The sequence below is a fragment of the Lissotriton vulgaris genome, chromosome 2_1 (genome assembly GCF_964263255.1).
Source record: "Lissotriton vulgaris chromosome 2_1, aLisVul1.2, whole genome shotgun sequence".
NCBI lineage: Eukaryota > Metazoa > Chordata > Amphibia > Caudata > Salamandridae > Lissotriton > Lissotriton vulgaris.
Window position 1 is genome coordinate 799,886,388 of NC_141687.1, and position 21,813 is coordinate 799,908,200.

Genomic DNA, 21,813 nt, shown 5'->3' on the forward strand with positions numbered 1-21,813 from the left:
GACTTGCGTAGCAAGCGTGATGCAAACGCTATTGTTTCTTCTCCACCGTCTCCTACTTGCATCAGAACTGCTCCTAAACCCTTAGAACTGGTGTCCGTGGTTATGACAGTTCCTGCCAGGTACAAAGGATTTGAGGTTTGGTGCTTCAGCCAAGGCCTTCTTGGTGTCTTTGAACTCCTTCTGGCACGCCTCACTCCAGTCAAATGTTACCCCTTTCCCTAGCAGGTTGCAGACAAGTTTTCTGTAGAACTCCACCATGCCCATGAAGGATTTGATTTAATCTTTACTTTTAGGGGGTGTGAGGTTAAGAATGGTGTTTTGCAGATCTGTCTTAGGGCGAATGCCCCAGGAACTCTATCTCCGCACACCCGATCTTGCACTGCTCTCTTTACCGTGAGACCTTGTTATTGGAATCTCTTAAGCACCAGTCTGAGTCGGAGATAGTTTTGTGTACCATTCTCCCCAAAGATCAGATCATCCTGATAGCATAAAACTCAGGATATGCCCTTTAGGAGGATTCTCATGATCCTTTGAAAAACCACAGCAGCGGACACAAGTCCAAACGGCATGCGCTTGAATTTGTAGGCTCCCATAGGCGTGATAAACGCTGTGAGTAATTATGATTTTGGGTGGAGCCTGACTTGGCAGTAGGCAGATGTTCGAACAAGTGTTGTAAATACCTTTGCCCATGCTAACCTGCTCATTTATGAAATGTTCAGCAGAGGGTATTTGTTAACTAAAAGTTCCCTGTAAATTTCTCTTAGAACAATGAACAAATGCACTGTGCCATCAACCTTCTAGGCTGCAACTATTGGTGCCAACCATTCTGTGGCTTCTAAAGGTTTAATCACTTCCAACCTGCACAACTCCTCACGCTGCTCCCAGCTCCCGAGTGGTATCGTAGCGCCAGACGGCATACAAGACTGCTAAATTGCTTGGAATTAAATTGCTTTAAATTGCTTGGAATTAAATTGCATTGCTCACGCTACTAGTAGTGCCTGACTGCACAATAGATTTGTAAAACAGCGCTATAGTGCGAAAGTGCGCTTTGTGTATGATTATACTGTGCTGTGCTGCCTTGCCTTAATTAATTGTCTTGTGCTTGATTGTGCCGGTGCCATTGCCAATTAGCTCGCGTTTTCAGTGCTTGTGCCCCATTCCTCTTTCGATTTCGGCTCGCAGCCATCCATTTCATTGTTTGTTGTTGTGCCTCCCTGCCCGGCTCCCCACCCTGCTATCCCCCCCCCCCCCCCCCCCCCCGACTCCCAGCTGCTCCGCCCTCGCCCCTCCCCTCCCACTATCCGCATACGTCAGATGCTTTTGCGCGCAGCGGTCGCGCCCCATGCTCGCCGAAGGTGCGCCAAATGTAAGCCCGTCTATGCCCGTCCGTGCCTGGACCGCGCCAGACCCCCTGGTCCTTGCATACCCCCCCCAACCCGCATAACGTACGCCGCCGATACCCCCTTTGCCCTTAACCCCGGACGCACACCACAATGCTGCGCAGCTACCCCAGGACACACCCATGGACCATTTGCCTGCCACTCCTGCAAGTTCACCTGCATCTGTACCCACACCAAATCCACTTCCTCCAAACACAGCTCCGACTCTAACCACCTGAAGTGCATCCTGCTGAACACCCGCTCAGTCCAGAGACACGCCACTGAACTCTGGGATCTACTTGACACTACATCGCCGGACGTTGCCTTCCTTACTGAAACATGGTTGAACGCCTCATCAGCACCCGACATCGCCATAGCCATCCAGGACAATTATAAGATCATCCGAAAAGACCGCACCATCCAAACAGGAGGAGGCATCGCCATTGTCCACAAGAACACCATCCGAATCTCGACCAGCTCCGACGACAACCTCGCGGCCGCCGAACACCTTCACTTCCAGATCCACACCGACCCCAGGACCACACTTAGAGGCACCCTCATCTACAGACCACCAGGAACCAGCACGCAATTCAACGAACACATCACTGACTATCAGCCCACATGCCCTAACATCCGAGAACTATATCCTACTGGGAGACCTCAACTTCCACCTGGAAAAGAAAAAACGACAGCAACACCACCACCCTTCTGGACAACCTGGCCAATCTCGGACTCAAACAACTTGTTGACACCCCCACCCACTTAGCCGGACACACGCTCAACCCGATCTTCACCTCCAGCAAACACATCTCCTTCGATCACACCACAGCGCTTCATTGGACGGACCACAGATGCGTCCACTTCATCTACAAAAAGACCACGACTCGCAACCCCCCCACAACCTATTCCTCGAAGAAACTGGAACAAAATCTCCACCGACCAACTCTTCACATCGCTTACCCAAAACCCTCCTACCATATCATCGGACCCAAACCAAGCAGCCACCAAACTCACACAATGGATCACCCACAGCGCGGACGAACTAGCACCCTTGAAAAACCACCAGATCAAACAAGGTAGCAAAAAGGCCCCCTGGTTCAACGATGACCTTAAGAAATCCAAGAAGTTATGTCGTACCCTCGAGAAATCCTGGAGAAAAAACCCAACCACTCGCAACCTGACCACCTTCAAGGACGCCATCCGCAAACACCACCAATTGATCCGATCCACCAAGAAATCAGCATTCAAGGACCGACTCGACAACAACGCCCACAACAGCAAGGAACTATTCAACATGGTCAAAGAATTTACCAACTCCATCGCCGGCACCAACGACATCATTCCCTCCCAAGACCTCTGCGCCTCTTTATCCTCCTTCCACAACAAAATCGCCGACATACACAACAGCTTGGATAACCAGCCCGAAGATCAGACCACTCCACCCACCTCCGAACCAAAACAGCACTCTCACAACCTTTGCGCCTGGAACCCAATCACTACTGAAGACACCATCCGCCTGAACAACTCCATCCACTCAGGTTCTCCAACCGACCCATGTCCCCACCACATTTTCAACAAAGCAGACTCCATCATCGCACCCCATCTCCGCGGTGTCATCAACTGCTCCTTCAACTCCGCTACCTTCCCGGAAAGCTGGAAACATGCCGAACTCAGCGCCCTCCTAAAGAAACCCACAGCAGACCCCTCTGAACTTAAGAATTACCGCCCCATCTCACTCTTCCCTTTCCCGGCCAAAGTCATTGAGAAAGCCGTCAATAATCAGCTCGCCGCCTTCCTCGAATCCAACAAATCCCGACCCTTCACAATCCGGATTCCGAGCCAAACACAGCACCGAAACTGCCCTCATCACAGCTACAGACGACATCCGAACACTACTGGACAACGGAGAAACAGCTGCCCTCATCTTACTTGACCTCTCCGCAGCCTTCGACACAGTCTGTCATAACACCCTCATACAACGCCTCAGCAACGTCGGAATACAAGGAAAAGCATTGGAATGGATCATATCGTTCCTTGCCGGAAGAACCCAGAGAGTCCGCCTCCCCCCATTCAAAAGAACCCAGAGAGTCCGCCTCCCCCCATTCAAATCAGAGGCCACTGAAGTCATCTGCGGCGTACCACAAGGATCATCGCTCAGTCCCACCCTCTTCAAAGTTTACATGAGCCCCATCGCGCGACATCACAACCTCAACATCTCCAACGCAGACGACACCCAGCTGATCCTCTCCCTCACCAAAGACCCAAACACCGCCAAAACCAATCTACACCAAGGAATGAAAGTAGCCGCCGATTGGATGAAGAACAGCTGTTTAAAACTAAACTCGGACAAAACGGAAGTCCTCATCTTAGGATCACCCCCCTCTGCCTGGGACGACTCATGGTGGCCACCGGCCCTGGGTACAGCACCCATACCTACAGATCACGCACGTAACCTGGGCTTCATCCTAGACTCCTCCCTCTCGATGACCAGACAAGTCAACGCCGTCTCATCTTCATGCTTCAACATCCTACGCATGCTCAAAAAAATATTCCGTTGGATCCCCACCGAAACGAGAAAGACAGTCACCCACGCACTGGTCACTAGTTGACTGGATTATGGAACTACCCTTAACGCCGGAACCACGGCCAAATTACAGAAAAAACTCCAACGCATCCAAAACGCCTCAGCCAGACTCATACTGGACATCCCCAGTCATGCTCACATTTCCGGCCACCTGAAAGACCTCCACTGGCTCCCAGTACACAAGAGAATCACATTCCGTCTCCTCACCCACGCACACAAGGCTCTCTACGACCTAGGACCTGAATGCATCAACACACCACTATCCTTCTACACACCCACCCGCCAACTACGTTCATCCAATCAAGCCCTCGCCGCAATTCCGCGCATCCATAGATCCACCATGGGAGGAAGATCCTTCTCCTACTTAGCAGCCAAGACTTGGAATTCTCTCCCCACTCACCTTAGTCTTACGCAGAACCACCTCTCCTTCAGAAAGCAGCTCAAAACCTAGCTTTGATAAGTAATGCACCAAACCTCCCACAAGCGCCTTGAGACCCTCCGAGTGAGTAGTGCGCTATACAAATCACTGAACTTGAACTTAGCTCCTCCCACACGCTTCCTGTATCGAGATGGGTAGGTTCCTAACCTTTGCTGAGACTGGCTTGGAGTTTTCTTTGAGTCTTATTTTGTGTGCATAGTGTTAAAGGCATCCTAGCTGTTCGGTGAAGACCCCGCAAGGTGGATGGTGACCAGGGAGATGTTCTGCTTGTTCTGTCACCGCCACAGGCTTAGGGCCTACTAGCACAGAGTGGGGGACCACATTCCTTATTGCTTGTTACAGTACCACATAAGTTATGCCTGTGAGAACCTGCACTACCCCGCCCTTTTAATGGATGGCAGGCAAGCTTTCAGGGCTACACAGATCCCCGAAAGCTACAGCAGGTAGCTATGGAGCTAGACCTCCGGTTTAGACTAGATGCCTCTGATCTCAGCTTCTCCCAGGTGACCTCCTCAACCCATCAGTGGCACATCTGTCGCAACCATAAGCCCTGGGTTGGATAGGAGAGTGGCTTGCCGCAGGTTAAACTTTCGTCCTCCAGCCAGCACTGCAGATCCTGTAGTGTCCCAAGTTCTGAATAGTCAAAAATGCAAAGCAGATGTTGAGCCCATTGAGTTCTGAAGTCCCACTACAGTGCCTATACATGCCACCTGTAGTTTGAGATGAGAATAATGCATCAGCCCATGAGACCAAAATGCCTCTAGGATGTGTCAACCAAGACCCAGGAATAATCATACCCCAGGGATCATATCCTGAATGTCCCTGGATCATTGTGGCAGAGGAAAGGCCTTAACCACCACCATCTCTATGACTGTCCAAATAAACAATCCTTTTGAATCCCATCAAGCCATTCAACTCTGGAATAGGAAGCCTTGACAGCACATATCTCCCCATCCAACCAGGTCATACAGCTCCCCATCCAACCAGGTCATACATAACACATCACCCCTTCTAATAAAATAAAGAAAAACACAAAACAAATAAGTTCTTAAGAAATACAGTAATAAAAACAAGATATTCCAACATAACAAATAGAGCCTTCAGAAGAACTTGAATTGAATAGCTGTTATCCACTTAACAATGGATATAATGAGATTAGCTATTCTATGTCAACCACCCTGTTCTTTCCTTCGGACTTTAGAAAAGCATCCTTTACGACTTCCCATCATTTTTCATTTCTGTCCCACACAGTTGCTCTCAGCAACATTAGTTTTTAATTTCGTTCACTCCTAGCTCTCACCAAACAGGACATGCTCTATGCACCACCGGACTAAAAATCATAGCGTTCTTCTTAACATCTGTTATTTAGTAAGTCCCATTAAGTTTATGGTTGCCTTTTTAATGATCCTTGGCTTCCTGACATACACCACATCGCCCACACTTTATTACAAACCCATGATGCAAAGAATCAAAACGCTTCTTATACCTTTCACATCTCTCACACCACTACCCACATAAGTTCCAGTTTCTAGGGATATCCAACTCTGTCCCTTCTTTTCTACCTTTCAATCCCTCAAAAGACTACCCCATCCCTGTATGGAAGTAGTTCTGTGTGCCTACAAAATGTCTTACGGTATCCACAAGAGGCACCCCATATAGCAATGTTCTCTGCACACACCTTTCCACCATTATATTCATGACCTCTGCCATTCCAGTTGCTTGAGGGTGATAACGTGCTGTGTGATCATGTGAAACTGCCAATCCACTTCTGATCTCATGCATTTCTTGTGACATTGTCACAACCTTTGGAATCTTCTCTGGCAAACTAGTTTTTCAAAAACTCAGTTTTAAAAGTCAGCCTTGAGGCACTTAGTTGATTACTCCACAAAATGGGTTACAACAAAGACCCCAACATACCTCTTAGAGCAGGGATCTCCAAACCGGTCCTGGAGGGCCGGATCCATGCCAGATTTTTAAAATTACTACATGTATCTCAATGGGGATATCCCAAAAATCAGGAATGGATCCGGCCCTCCAGGACCGGTTTGGAGACCCCTGTCTTAGAGGGTAGTAAAAGGTCCTACAATATCCACGCCTAACTTGTGGCATGGTTCTCCAAGGTTAGAGGTTCAAAAAGGAAATCGAAAATACCCAGTTCAGTTTCCTCAGATTTGTTTCCTATCCTGGCAAACATAAAATTAGTCAACGCTGCCAAACTAGTTCATTCTGGGTTGCAGTCACCCAAGGATGGTGTTAAACACAATGGAAGTCAAGTCACAGCTCAAAATGACAATCTCTGGACAATTGTGGTTGTTAATTAAAGCTGGTTGCAATGAATGTATGCAACAGGTTACGTGAGAGTGCTCAAGCATAGTGTCAATCCATGGCTTTCCTGGATAAGCCAGAGAAGCGTTTTAAACACTAGCAGTCAGTTTTCAGCAAGCACAAGCAGAACATGCACTGCAAGAGAATTAACATTTCCGCTCCTGAAGAGAAGGATGGAGTTAAATTTAAATCTTAAATCACAACTCAGATTTGTTAATTCCAATCTCAATAATACAGTATCATACCGATATTATAAAACATGTTTATCAAAATTATTTGCCTCCTATTTTACAGTGGACATGAACACATTTTTTGAGTGATATAGGCATCCCAGCAAGTATGGGCTGTTACTTACCCTCCACCGTGTAAGAAATGCCCCCATGGTTTACGGTCTTTTAGATCAGTGATGAGAAAAGGAGCGAAAAATATTTAGATAGTCTTCACACCTAGGAGAAAACATGCACATATTAACAATTATGAAATTACACAGTGCATTACATTCGCTCTTTTATGTAAAATAGACTGGCAGTGATCACGAGATAGGTCGCCTTAAATTACTCAGTGCTGGAGATGTAATTTCTTGGTTTAATTGTGAGTTTTCACATTTTTATTGTGAAAAAAATACAAAGCGAAACAAATGAACCATTTAAAAAAAATGGTTTCAAAGTTAGGACATCAGTTTCCAACCAGTAAAAATAGCCTTTAATATGCAGTTGTTAATACATTATTGCAACTATCTCGGGTTGCCAAGTTATCAGAATGCCAAGTTTATTTTTATAATGAGACTCCAACATGAAGACCCTTAATATAAGACTTTATAACAAGCACTGGCAAAACCATTAGGTTTATCCTATGCGAAAACTATTAGCTTTTTTATTACATGTTGCACAGCAGCCCTAGCTATATATATATATATATATATATATATATATATATATATATATATATATATATATATATATATATACACATACACATATATACACACACACACACACACACATATACATACACACATATATACATACACACATATATACATACACACACATATATACATACACACACATATATACATACACACACATATATACATACACACACATACACACACACATATACACACACACATATACACACACACATACACATATATACATATATACATACATACACATACATACACATATATACATACATACACATATATACATACATACACATATATACATACACACATACACACAGGGTTAAGAAACACGAGGTAGCGGGGGGTTGTGTGAAACCACAGTTAGTTGGAGAAGGGGGGACATCAGTGGGAGGGCGAGAACATGAATAATAACAGAACGGGGATTTAAGCAACATGAGGGAGGATGGTGGGGTAGACAGAGCCTGAGGAGCGGGGTTTGGGTGAGCCAAACGATGGAGTGCTGGAGGAGGAACATAGAAGACACACAAATCGTGACCGATTGAACAAAAGTGGGAACTTTAAGACATTAACACTATTAAATCAATGAAGAAAAGCAAAAATGTTTTTTTCCGTAACAGGCCTCTGGGATTAACTATTAGCGGTTTCACATGTATTGGTGGCCACCGGAGTTAGGCAAGGTCCCAACTCCTAGCAAGATTGTGAAAAACATTGGACTTAGGTAGATCTTGAACTTAATATGAAACACAAGTTCTATCTACAACCGGCACTTGTTTCAACATGCTAAAATTACTAAAAGGCTTTGCCATCTCTACCCCTAGAGGCCAAAAAGACCCTGGTTCAGGCTCTTGTTGTGAGCCGGCTGGACTATGGAAATGCTCACTTTGCTGCTGCCTATAGTGACATTATTGCAAAAACACCAAGTCCTATGAACCACGGTAGCCCTGTTGATTTGCTACCGACCGCCACGGCCCCTGCTCCTCTCAAAAGGACTACATTGGCTCCCGGTAAAGATCATTTGTCTTACCTGGCACCCTCCCTTTTCAACAAATTACTTCTCACAGTTCGAACCTGTAAGGAATCCAGAAAATTCAGGAAAGATTTTAAAATTGCACTGTTCTAGGATTCAGACTATGTACAGTATCTTGTACTAACTGCAGCGAAGAGATATCCAGATTGGGGCCATTAGAGCAGCTAGCATATTAAATCATTCATTTATTGCAACCAGATGTGCACTGCAGACAGTCACTCGCAAAACGTTTTATTTAGAATACTCGATAAATCACAGCTTTCCCAGATCCTACTGTAGGCGTGGCCTTAATGTATTTCCCTGTTCAAGGTAATCACAAGATATTTAACGGAATTGGTTACTGTAATGTATATCCGTCACTTAATCACTGAAGTAAAGCCTCTAAAGCAAACAAGTTATATGCCACCTAGTAACTTACATTAACATGCAATCATTGGTGTCAGGTATTTCAGAGATTACAATCAAACATTCAAAGATTACAGGTCCCAAAATGGACTAGTCTGGTAAACTAGATACTAAAACGACATGAGTTACACTTATCAGATGATGCCGCACTAAAGACTTAATTCTCTAGGTGCGGTACTTTTCTTTTACACAGTACTGGTTTAATTTGCTGTAGTTCAACTGGATCAGCTGATGAAAACCAGTCAGTCAATCAATCAGGGGAATTGTAAGCGCGCTACTCACCCGTGAGGGTCTCAAGGCGCGACAGTTTGGCAGCTCCGTTCAGTCGAAGAGCCAGGTCCTGAGTGCCTTTCTGAAGATGTTCAGGGAGGAGGCGTGTCTGAGGTCGATCGGAAGCTCGTTCCTTGTCTTGGCTGCGACGTAGAAGGTTCTTCCACCTGTCCTGGCTCTGTGCATGGTTGGGGCAAGGTTGGCGGACCGAAGGTGTCTCTTGGGTACGGTGTGGTGGAGGTATTTATAGGCATGGGTGAGTATCTTGAAAGTCACTCTTAATGGGGAGCCAGTGGAGGTTACGCAGGTGTTGAGTGATGTGTTTGTGTCGAAGGATGCAGAGGACATGTCAAGCTGCTGTGTTCTGTACGGTCTGGAGTTTGTGGAGCAGAGACTCGTTGATTCCGGCATATACAGCGTTTCCGTAGTCCAGTCTGCTGGTGAGGAGGGCGTGGGTGACTTCCTTCATTTCGGGAGAGGGGATCCATTTGAAAGTCTTTCAGAGGATGCAGAGGGTGTTGAAGCAGCTGGAGGAGACATAGTTGACCTCTCGGACCATGGAGAGGGAGGGGTCAAGTACAATGCAGAGGTTTAGGGCGTGGTCCGTGGGGGTGGGCTGCCAAGGGCAGTGGGCCACCAGGTGTTGCCCCATGCCGGGTGGGAGGGTCCAAGGACTAGAATCTCAGTCCTCTCAGAGGAGAGCTTCAGGCAGTTGCCACTCATCCAGGATGCAAAGTCCTTCATTCCTTCCTGGAATCTAGTAGTGACGGGGTCCTTGGTGAGGGAGAGAATGAGCTGGGTGTCATCTGCGTAGGATACTATACGGAGTCTGTGCTGTCAGACGATGGCAGCTGGGGGGGGGGGGCATGTAGATGTTGAAGAGCATGGAGCTCAGCGGCAATCCTTGAGGTACTCCATAGTAGATTTCCGTGGGTTCTGAGAGAAAGGTTGGTAGTCTGATTCTTTGGGTTCTGCCGGTTACGAAGGAGGGGATCCAGTTGAGGAGGGTTCCATGTATGCTGTAAACCAAGACAACAACTTCCCAAAAAGCATTAGGTTATTAAAGCGAAAACACAGGATTATAGCACCGAATCCCTGGTTCGCACAGGGGGGTAGTATTATGAAATCATGGGTACACCTTAATACACAAAGTGGCAACCCTACGGATGGGTACAGTCAGTAGATATAGGGGTTGCCGGATTAAATGTCTCCTTATTTTCGGTGCTTGATTTTGCTCTTCTCAGGCTTCTAACTGGCACTTTGATGGACGGCAGTGTAACTTTGAAATAGATCAAAAGGTGCCATGTAAAATAATCTCTTGGTTTGGGCACAGTCTCTTTAGGCAGTTCTGCAGAGAATTTTCGTTCAGCTGGGCTGCCATCCTTCAGGAACAGAAACCCACAAGTGAAGCGCTGGTTAGATTCCAGAGTGGAGCTGTGAATATCCAGTCCGGCAGGAAACACAGAACTCAAAAAATGGATTCCCACAAGGAACTAAAGTCAATAGTGGATAGGCAACACATCCCTACAAAACAAGGGGCTAGAAGGATGCTGAATTGCTGTATTAACCCCTTTGCAGCAGGAAAAGGCCCAAAACTTATTGTGGAGACATCACAATTACCTACCACAAATTGACGTGGTTTAGCAAGGGGGATTGGGGGACCTGGGTTTTGGGCCCAGGCTCGGCGGCCAACTAGGGAAACCCACCAAAGTGCAGCTCCCAGTAAGGTGTCCCAGGTGCTACAGTTTATTAATTAATTTGTGAGTGCAGGCATCTCACAAAAAGTAAAACAAGGTGATAGGTAGAAGGCACCTGCGTTTCATCAACACACCTAACATGGTCCAGGCTGGATTACTGGATGGTGTTTTAAGACGTGGTGCACATGGACTACTGACATTGCCCACCTACCCAAAACACTTTCTGACCATGTCCCAGTTCGAATCAAACTAGAAATCTCAATGCATACCCCGCGACAATTCATGTGGAGACTGAGACAGACGGCACTGCAGGATCAGGTATTCTGGGAGTAATTACGACAGGCAATAGACTTTTTTTAACATAACTCAGGATCAGTACAGAGTGCAAGGACACTCTGGGAGGCTTTCAAAGTCACCATTAGGGGGCACTGCATTGGTAAACATGCAGGCATACTAAAGGATATACAGGGACAACTGGAAAGAATAGAGACTGACATTGCTGGATTAGAACGGGAATTTAAAGTCACTCAAGACAACATAATATTGGCAGTTTTTTGAACACATTGATAAATTCAATGTGTCTGCAGATGACGAGGTAAAATACATTGCGCACAAATACACTGCTAGGAACTATGGTGAGGGAGGGAGACCTGGTAGTGCGCTCTCATATAAACTCAAGCCCACTCACACCACGGCATACATTACGCAGATCCAAAACGAGCAGCGCCAAAGAATATACGACACTCCAGCTATTTTGGAATGTTTGCCACATACTGCACTCAGTTATACACCAGTAAAGACGCAGTCTTCCACATCTGATATATACAAAGCTATCTAGATGACGTAGCACTGACATGGATGTCAGACACCCACCGAGAGTACCTCTGTCACCACATTACCAAAGACGAAATCATAGAAGCCATTAACTCCCTCCCAAATAATAAAGCACCGGGACTGGATGGACTCCCAGGAGAATTTTATTAAGAATTCCAGGATCTACTAATCCCACATTTGGCTGAAATGCTTGAAGCCTATGAAGAAGGCACTCTCCCGACCTAATTAAGTGAGGCGCTTCTAATAGCACTCCCGAAAGCAGGCAAGGACCCCGGTGAATGTGAATTATACAGGCATCTATCCCTGATAAACATAGATGCTAAGATTTTAGCAAAAATAATAGCAAACAGAATACAACCGCTCCTATGTGCTCAGGTACTGCCAGACCAGGCTGGTTTCATGCCCACACGGTTCACCTCCCACAATATCCATACCATTTTTTGCACTATACCACCAAATAAATCCAGATATGCCAGCAGCCGCGGCCCTATTAGATGCCAAGGCATTTGATTCAGTAGAGTGGCCCTTCATGTTTTTTTACCCTTCGCAAAATGGGGTTTCCTGAACCGTTCCTAAAATGGATAGCACTACTATATACTGCGTAGAGAGCGCGGATCATAATAAACGGGTACAAATCCAACCCTATAGAGATTACACGAAGCACAAGACCGGGCTGCCAGCTGTCGCCAATGCTCTTTGCCTTAATCCTGGAAGCACTGGCCTGTAAACTTCGGCAGAAGTACTCTGATTCGGCCTTACAGTTCGATCTCAGGCCCATTGGCATTACACTGTACACTGATATAGTCCTTTACACCACGCACCCAGACAGGAACCTAAAGTGGGTCATTAGAGAATATATCAGGTATGAGCAATATGCAGGTCTCAGAATAAACTGGGGTAAGTCAGCCGTGATACCTCTCACTGCACACACATTGGAACCCGATCTGGAATACCCTTTAAAGTGGCGCACAGACCCAGTTAAATACTTAGGTATCTGGATACACCAAGATACGGAACTGGTTATTAGGAAGAATTATGGCAAGGCGCTGGTGAGACTGGAAGACCAGGTTGACAAATCGATAAAAATGCCCCTCTCAATGGCTGACAGAATAGCCCTACAGAAAATGATTGTACTACCCAGGTTCCTGTTCCTATATCGGTTTTGGAATATACCAATATGGTTAGACATGGCCTTCTTTGTCAGACTGCGGTCTATCTTGCAGAAGCTGACATGGGAAGGTTAACAGGTTAGGACTAGTTGGAAGATCCTACCACAACCGTACCATCTGGGAGGATTTGGGGCTCCAGATTTCCACTTATATTTTCTCTGCGCACAGGCACAGGATGCACACTACTGGACAAAATCCCACGCATACATCCCACATATTGCGGTGGAAAAAGACAGCATATCTCCCGTGCCACTGACCGCGCTCATAGCCGACCCGATAAAATATACACCCGAGACAAGATACACACAGCCCTATGCACCTCTAGAGCGTGGCATGCGCTGGCATATAGAGCACATAAGTTACCGGTATATGCACGGGCGCTACAGACTGAGAAACGCCCTAAGCTCACTTTAACGCAAGAAAAGTAAAGTAAATGCATACTTTGATGAAGGAGATGGGACTGTCCTCTATGGGACATTTATTCCCTCAAAATAAATTCATAAAATTAACAGACCCCTCATTATGCGCTAATCAACTCTCCCTGAAGAAATTTGCATACTTACGTTTACGCACAGCAATCAGGTCACTATACACCACCTTCCCAGACAAACCTACGTAACTGAACAAGTTACAAATACTGTTAACAGCTCTTACTCCAAAAAACTTGGTAACACGCCTCTACAACGCGGCCCAGGAAGAACAAGCTGAGAAACCTAATGCAGCGTTAGGCAGATGGGGAATAGCACTTGGTGAGACAATAGACGAACAAGACTGGCACTACAGCTGCACACAACTCGCGCTCCTCACAAACTGCAATTTGCGAATTATTCATTTTAAATTCCATCATCACCTATACTACACGCCGGCTAAACTACATAGACTAGTCCTAAAAGAGAGTGGTGCCTGCCAGAGGTGTAATGCACTGAGCGCTGACTTCCTGCATATATCCTGGTCATGCCCACAACTACAGCCATACTGGAGCGAAGTTACTAACTCACTGACTGGCATGCTATCGGAACAGATCCCCAACACCCCCTTAGTGTGCATTCTAGGTGTCAGGAAACTTAAACATGCGAGACGCAGGAAATTCTTGGCTGTTGCACTACTGCTTGCAAAGAGGTGCATAGCGATTAGGTGGGGGAAGCAAGAGACCCCCCAGGTTTAAATATTGGATCACGGACATGACCTACTGTAAGGCAACGTTGGAGGCCTACGCAGAGGACATTCCACAAGCCTCGCGACCCAGAGACTTCTGGGAACCACTAGTCCAATACTTACAAGCGACCCCTGGGCCCGAACCCATAGACTGACGTACTATAACACAAGACCTTAAACTAACTTGTTATATGTACTCAACATGTACTACATGTAAAAAGCAGTGCGAAGTAGAAAACCCGGTGGTGGTGAGGTAGTGGGGGTGAGGTACCTCTTTTGAACTAGGATATAATCTGTCGAAGCGGGAATTGTAAAGTGATAAATGATGTGTAGGATATATATTGCATCAGTAAGCGATGTGTAAAGTCAATGTTTGGTAAATGCAATACGTTTCATTCTATGTACTGCTGGTTGGAAGGAAACATTTTTTTTTTTAAAAGGCAATAGGTGTGTTGGGGATTCTATTGTCCCCCCCACCGATGTCAATGGAGTCATTGACATCGGTGTGGGGACAATAGAATCACACCGATCACCTCGTTTTACCTACCATATAGATGGTATCTATAATGGCCATCTATAATGGCTTTTTAAACTCACGTTTTGTCTGTAAGGGCCCCCACTTCGGCTCTCAAGCATGTGTTTCTGGTTTACCAGGCCAAGTGTTACTATACTTCAGGTCATGTTAAGTGCTCTGATACACACTAGGGTCATGTTCGCGCTATATAAAACTATATAAATAAATACACTGGGTATTATCAGTAAGTGGTCCTTTCTTGAATTTAGTGGGGGAATGCTTTCCGCTCACTGGATGCTTTCTACATTTTGCATACTGTCATGAGACACATAAAAAGGGTGCACTTGCTTTTCGTGAAGACAGCATTGCAGTTCATAATTTCGTAACCTTTTAAATTGCAAAATTCTGTAGTTTTCTTTTCACAAGCACCTCTTGGCATTTGGTGAAGAGATTCCAAAGTCTGCTTTACTTTTACATAACAAAGACAGTTAAGTAAATTTGCTTTACTGAAGTACAGTCATCACAATTATGAATGAGTGATATTGTGCGACCTCCCCGAGAATTATTATACACGTAACAAGAGTAGGTTCTCATTTCTACAGTGGCCCATGAAGAAGGGATATAGATCCCGAAATGCAATGGACATGCACCATAAAGATATAAGAGCATACCAATTTGTGAAATAGACCAATGTTCATTGTTTTATCATTTTTTTCCTGATGATTTTGATGTTAATGAGATCAATTTAGGTTGTCAAACAGTGATCCAACAGCAATTTTAATAATTGTACAATTGATACACGGACTAATTATAAATAAAGGACTGAGGAGAATAAGATTGTTTATTTTTTATTTGTGGTCAATAACATTTGATAAATACAAATCTGTACAGCCAGGTTCTCAGTGTCCAGCTATACTTGCTACAGAAAAAGTGCAGAGTAACCATCCAAGAGGGTCACTTTCCTACAGACAGCCAAAGAGCAATACTCTCCCATGACAGAGCTTGTCCTTTTCTTGATGGGGCAGAGGAAATCACAAGTTGATCAGATTTCTTGAAAGTCTTCGTTAAATCGAGACTGAATTTGTAGTGTAATTTTCCCGAATAATGTCCTTACATCGATAAAATTCACGTTATCTTATATAGGCATAGAAATCATGCCCATATTTAGACATAGCCCATGCAGTCCTAATACAGGCAGGCAGGCATGGCTACATCCACTAGTTCGAAAAAGCCCCAACGATTTCTTGGAAAACTCGGCTTCAGCAGTCAGGGACATCCCCTTTCTTGAATATTGATTTATCCTAGAAATCATGGCGTTTTCAAAGAACTACTGTTCTTTGGTGATGTTATGTCAGACCTTACGTCAATCCAGGCACCTTCAAGGTATAAATATGCCTACACTTGCCCTAGCAAACACACAGTGGTTCAGAGCAGTTAGACTATCTACTTGCTTGACGCATCTCGCTACATCAAGTGCCGAAGGAAGCCGACCCTCCAGCTGACGCACCGACAGAGGCTGCCTTTCTCTCGTTGAGAATCCAGTTCCAGTGTTTCCAAGCTCCCCTCGCTGGGTGTTGGGAAATCAAGTTCCGGAGACAGATACCAGACCTCCTTCATTCTAAAACCAAGGTATGGAGCTGATTAGACCCTTAGAGAAATCGTAGATCGATTCTTGGCAAAGAAACTAAACACATACTTACTTCTTCCCTCGTACTAGACTTAGGTTACGTACACCGGAGTAAGCGTATTTTAGAAGCACCAGTTGAGTACTTTTAGTCTTTGTTATTTATGTATGTATTTTATGGCTTAGAAACCATACCATGCTTTTACAGTATTATTTCATAATACTCTTCTTGCTGTATGCATTATACTTTACAGCCAGTATTAAGATTCTAGCAGTTCATTTCTTCTGCATGAGAAAGAAGACTGTTCAATAAATACGTATTGAAAACGCCCGTCTCTCTATTTCTCTGCACCTATGGTGAAACGAAGCATGCACGATTGACTGAGTAAAATATCTATCTATTGTTCCCACAACTCTGAAGATCAGTTTATTCTTGGGGAAACAAAGTGGTCATGTTTATGCGGTTGTCAGAAACTAATCCCTTCTTGTGCATTCCAGCAACTTTCTAGTGACCTCTGAGCTAGCTGGCACTCACAATTAAGTCTAATATACTCGATAGAGACCTAGTTGACATAAGTCCTACGTCAAATCTATAGGATATATTATTCCAATGCACAGAGCCTATTGGGAATATAGGAACTACACTACAAAATGGCTCATGGACCATCAAGGTTTGGATTTCATTTATTCTCCTTGTGGAGGAGAGCACCCCCCCCAAAAAAAAAAAGCTACTTTCCAGGAAAGAAATTTCAAGTTAGCGTTATAAATTGGTTTGAAAGGAGCTTTCTTGAGCAGCGATAAGGTTGTGTTAATCTGCCTTATCACAGATGCGGGCTTCACTGGAGAATAGACTCAAAATAGGATATAGCTGCCAGATGGACTTTAATAGATGAGCGAGTCGGACCGGATTTCGCTACCTGCAGCAGATAATGGAATATCTGCGGCGGAGTGGAGGAGAGGATGCAGAGAACGAGAACCATACGAGAAGCAAAATCTTTCATTTTGCAGCGTAACATTCAGTTGTGGATTCAGCACCAGTGTGCCAGAGAAGCGATCTGTAATCCTCAAAGATTTAGTGTCCATAAGCCAGGCTGACAAGTTGAGTGATTGTATTGATGTATGGCGTTTTAGATTCCGAATTAATTTTCCAGATTCATGCCCTTATATAGGTACAATTCACGTGGCCCTTACATAGGCATAGAAATCAAGCCCTTATTTAGGCAAAGCCCATGCAACCCAAATATAGGCATGGCTACTTCCATCCGTTCACTAAACGTCACAACGATTTCTTGGAAAACCAGTTTAAGCCGTTAGGGACTTCCCCTTGCTTGAATATGGATTTCTCCATGAACTCAGTTACTTTACAATGAACAAATATTCCCTATGGGTCATTCATGACGTTCATATGCCAGACTCTACGTCAAACATGGCATTCCTAAATAACTTCAAGGTATAAATATACCTTCACTTGCTATAGCAAACTACGGTGGTTCGGTGAAGGTCGATGACCCACTTGCCCGATGCATCTCGCTATAGCAAATGCCGAAGGAAGCCGACGCCAGCTGATGCACTGTTCAGTAAGCTGCCCTCCTCTGCCGAGAAATCCAGCCCTAGTGTTTCTGACTCCCCTTGCAGGGAGTTGGGAAATAGAGTCCTGAGACAGAGATACCAAACCTCCTTCATTCTAAGTATGTAGCGGATTAGAACCTAGAGAAACCTTTGGCAAATTCTTGGCAAAACTGAACCTATGCTGAAAAAAACAATACCTACTTCTTCCCCCGTACTAGACTAGGTTAGGTACATTGCAGTAGGCGTATTTTAGAAGCACCAGTTGAGTATTTTAGCCAGTGTTATTTATGTATGTATTTTTATATGGCTTAGAAACCATCCGATGCTCTTACAGTATTATTTCATATTACTGTTTACGCTGTACGCGTTATACTTTGCATTCTGCCTAACTATTGTAGCAGTTCACCTCTCTTGCATGAGAAAGAAGACTGTTCAATAAACCTTTTCATTGAAACGCCAGTCTCTATTTCTGGGCACCCTCTGTAGAAACTAACCATGCACGATTGACTGAGTGAAATACTTATCTATTGTTGCCACGACTCTGAAGAGAATTATTCCAGTCCTAGGGAAACAAAGTAGTCATGTTCATGCAGTTGTCAGAAACTAATCCCTTCTTGTGAATGCAAGAAAGTTTCTAGTGACCTCTGAGCTAGCTGGCACTCACTATTAAGTTTAGTATATCCAATAGAGACCTACTGACCCAAGTCTTACGTCATTTCTATAGGATGTATTATTCCAATGTGCAGAGCCGATTGGGAATATAGGAACTACACTACATGGCGCTCAATGTTTGGTAAGGCACTAATTTAATGCTAGATACTTAAGTCATGCTTTTCTCAGAGACCCCTTTTTCCGTAATACCGACGTCTGGAGTGGGTAAAAGGATAATACCCGCCATAGCGGAGTAGGACGAAATCCTATGGTTTGTTCAACGTTAAAGGATACAGTATTCCAAAATATTGTGCACCTTCTTTGTTGCCTTAAAACTTGCTCTGCAAACTTTTAGTGACAACACCAAAGCCGGTGGAGCTACACTATACAGGTTTCCAAGAAACAGATGATGCTGTAAGCATACCTCTAAATTTGAGGAAAGTCATCACTATAAAACGTATAAAACATGGCCTATCAGCAAGAGGTGGTAGGGCAGTTTTGGTGATCAAGACACATGAATATCACCAGACAGAGGTATTCTATTCATGGATAGTCTTCCCTGAAGCAGATTCAAGAACACATGTGTTTCACTTCTACAGAGAAGATGAACCACCAGCGGAATACATTCCTTTCGAGGATATTGAAATTCCACTAGCTTACCAAGAGCATGCGCTCTGGTTCAAAGGCGCCCTAAAACATACAAATCACATTACCCGACTCGGTCCACTAGGTAGACCAGGAGCAACATTGCTAGCTTTAGCCAACTACAGACCTGACCCAGACACTGATTCAATGTTGGATCAACAATTACTTAATATACAAAAATTAATAGAATTACATAATTAAAGGCCTTTACTAAAAAACACTCCTACTACTTAAAAAAATAAAAAAAATAAAAAAAAATAAAGTGGGAGGGTGCGTGGCCAAGATGGCAACCATGGCAGATGTAAGCTTGTGAGGCTCCCGGCCCGGACCTCCACTCCGGCCTTTCATTAGCCCTTAGACACCCCCAAATAACACTGATCTGTGCCCAATACAGCAGGGGTACTCATCGATAACATCTCTGGACAGCGGGAGTCTGCGGATCTGTCCCTGCGCGGCACCCCTCCCTGAACGTGCCGAGCCGCCGACCCCTGCTGGAAATGGCGGCCGGGACCCCGGAGTGAGCCGCGCCTCCTGCCAGCCACAAACACACCAAGTGGTGGCGGCCCTCGGAGCTCCAGCAACGCCAAGTGCCCCCATAAAGCAGCGCTTGGCCGGCGAGTACGCCCCGCCGCGAGGCAAGCAGCCAAACGCAGAGACTGCACCGTATCGGCTGGCGGTAAAATAGAGGCCTCGGCTTTGCGGCCTGCCTCGGGAGCGCAACAGCGGGGGTCGTCAAGGGCGGCCCACAACCCTGGTACAGACAGGAGGGAGAGGAGCCCAGAGAGTCTGCAGGCGAACTTTGGGGAGGATGTGCTGCAGGGCCAGCCTGAGCCAATAGCACCCCAAGCAGATGAGACCACAGGACACCGACCGCTGCTGGGAAATGGCGGCCGGACCCCGGAGTGGCTGCGCCTCCTGCCAGCCAAGAACGTGCACCAAGCAACGGCGGACATCAGAGCTCCAGCAACGCCAGGTGCCCCCACAAAGCATTTGGCCGGTGAGTGTGCCCAGCTGCAAGGGGAGCAGGCGAACGCAGAGACTGCGCCGCATCGGCTGGCGCGAAAATAGAGGCCCCGGCTTTGCGGCCTGCCTCGGGAGCGCGACAGCTGGGGATGCCAAGGGTGGGCCACAACCGCCTTGCTTACAGTCAGCAGCCTGCGCCCGCACTCTAGGATCTATCGGAACGCAGCACATAAGGGGAAGCCACAGCACACAAGGGGATCGAGACTGCGGACGTCTGCGCACCAGCACGGCCCCCCTACAGCGTGACCAGCCACGGTGAACAGAGATCAGACCCCTGACCTGGACTTTGAGGCCACAAAGTCCTAAAGCCCTGGCGAGAAGTTTGAGACTAGCGACAACGCCTTTGTAGCACGCAACCACCCACCAGGTGCGCCTTCAGACACAGCTTGCGATGGGTTTTTGGTCAGCAACCAAGGCCCCTAACGAGAGTTATCGGCGTCACACGACTAATAGGTGATACCCCCCCCACCCCGGAGTCAGCAATTGAAAGTGGGCCAACTGTCTGAGTGACATTTGCAGTGCCAGCAGTAAACACGCCATGGTGACTACAAATCGCAGATGAGGCCGCACCATCTCCGAAATGTTAAAGGCACCCCTAAAGGAGAGAAGAGCCAGTCGCCACCCACATCGACTAAAGAGACCCCGGGACAGGAGGACAAAGAAGCCCCCCCCATCACCAAAGCCTTCTTGGGAGTCCTTATTCAACTCTGAGGGACCGGACTTCTAGACCCTCAAACAAGACATGGCTGGGGAGCACCAGGAATTACCCCGCGATGTGGACTGGCAGGGGGAACGAGTGGCAGCAATGGAAAAAGCAGACCAATCTAGGAGTGAGGAAGTGGAAACCTTACAACAGGAGGTCATCCATCTCCGCGAACAGCAAGTTGCCCTCCAGGCATACGCAGAAGACCTAGAGAATCGCTCCAGAAGAAATAACATAAGGGTTTGAGGCGTGCCACTCAAATCTGGAGGGAGACAACGTAACCAGCTACCTGCAGAAGCTGTTCCGGGAGATCCTAGGGGAACCCGAGGACTTTGAGGTGCGCATTGATAGGGCACATAGGGTGGGTCTGGCGCGCCGGGCACCTGCCCCACAACCTGATATCTTGGCCTTCCTGCCGGACTTTGCATTGAAAGAACGCATCTTGAAGGAGGCTTGCCAGAAACAACCCCTCAAATTCCAAGGCCACCCAGTAGCACTGTATCAAGAACTTTCAGCCATCACCCTACAAAAAGGAAGAGCTTCAGAATGGCCACCACCTTTCAACGGGACAATGAGATCCCCCTACTCCTGGGGGCACCCCTTTAGACTTATCTTCAAGTGGAAAGGGACATTGCACCAGCTCCGATCGATGCAGGAGACGTGCACGCTACTGGGCATCGACAACTAGGAGGCTTCACAACGCAGAGGGACCGTCAACACGGCTGTCACCAACGAAATCCACTCAGCCCCCCCCCCCCAGGAGAGGTGGCAACACGTGGGACACCAAAGCTCGCCCAGAAACAACCTTAAACCAGACCCCAAGACGATGGCGCAAGAGCAAGCAGCAGCTATAATGGAGGTGTCCAAGG

General features: G+C 46.2%; 1 protein-coding gene across 2 annotated transcripts in view; it reads right to left on the reverse strand.

Moving 5' to 3' along the window:
- Window positions 1–21,813, reverse strand: part of LNPK (lunapark, ER junction formation factor) — a 646,398-nt gene that overhangs the window by 581,811 nt on the left and 42,774 nt on the right. For both annotated transcript variants that reach the window (XM_086956173.1, XM_086956174.1), the window contains exon 2: window positions 7,083–7,173. In XM_086956173.1, the coding sequence (XP_086812299.1) occupies window positions 7,083–7,109 (27 nt within the window). In that variant the 5' untranslated portion in view covers window positions 7,110–7,173. The remainder of the gene's footprint in view (window positions 1–7,082; window positions 7,174–21,813) is intronic.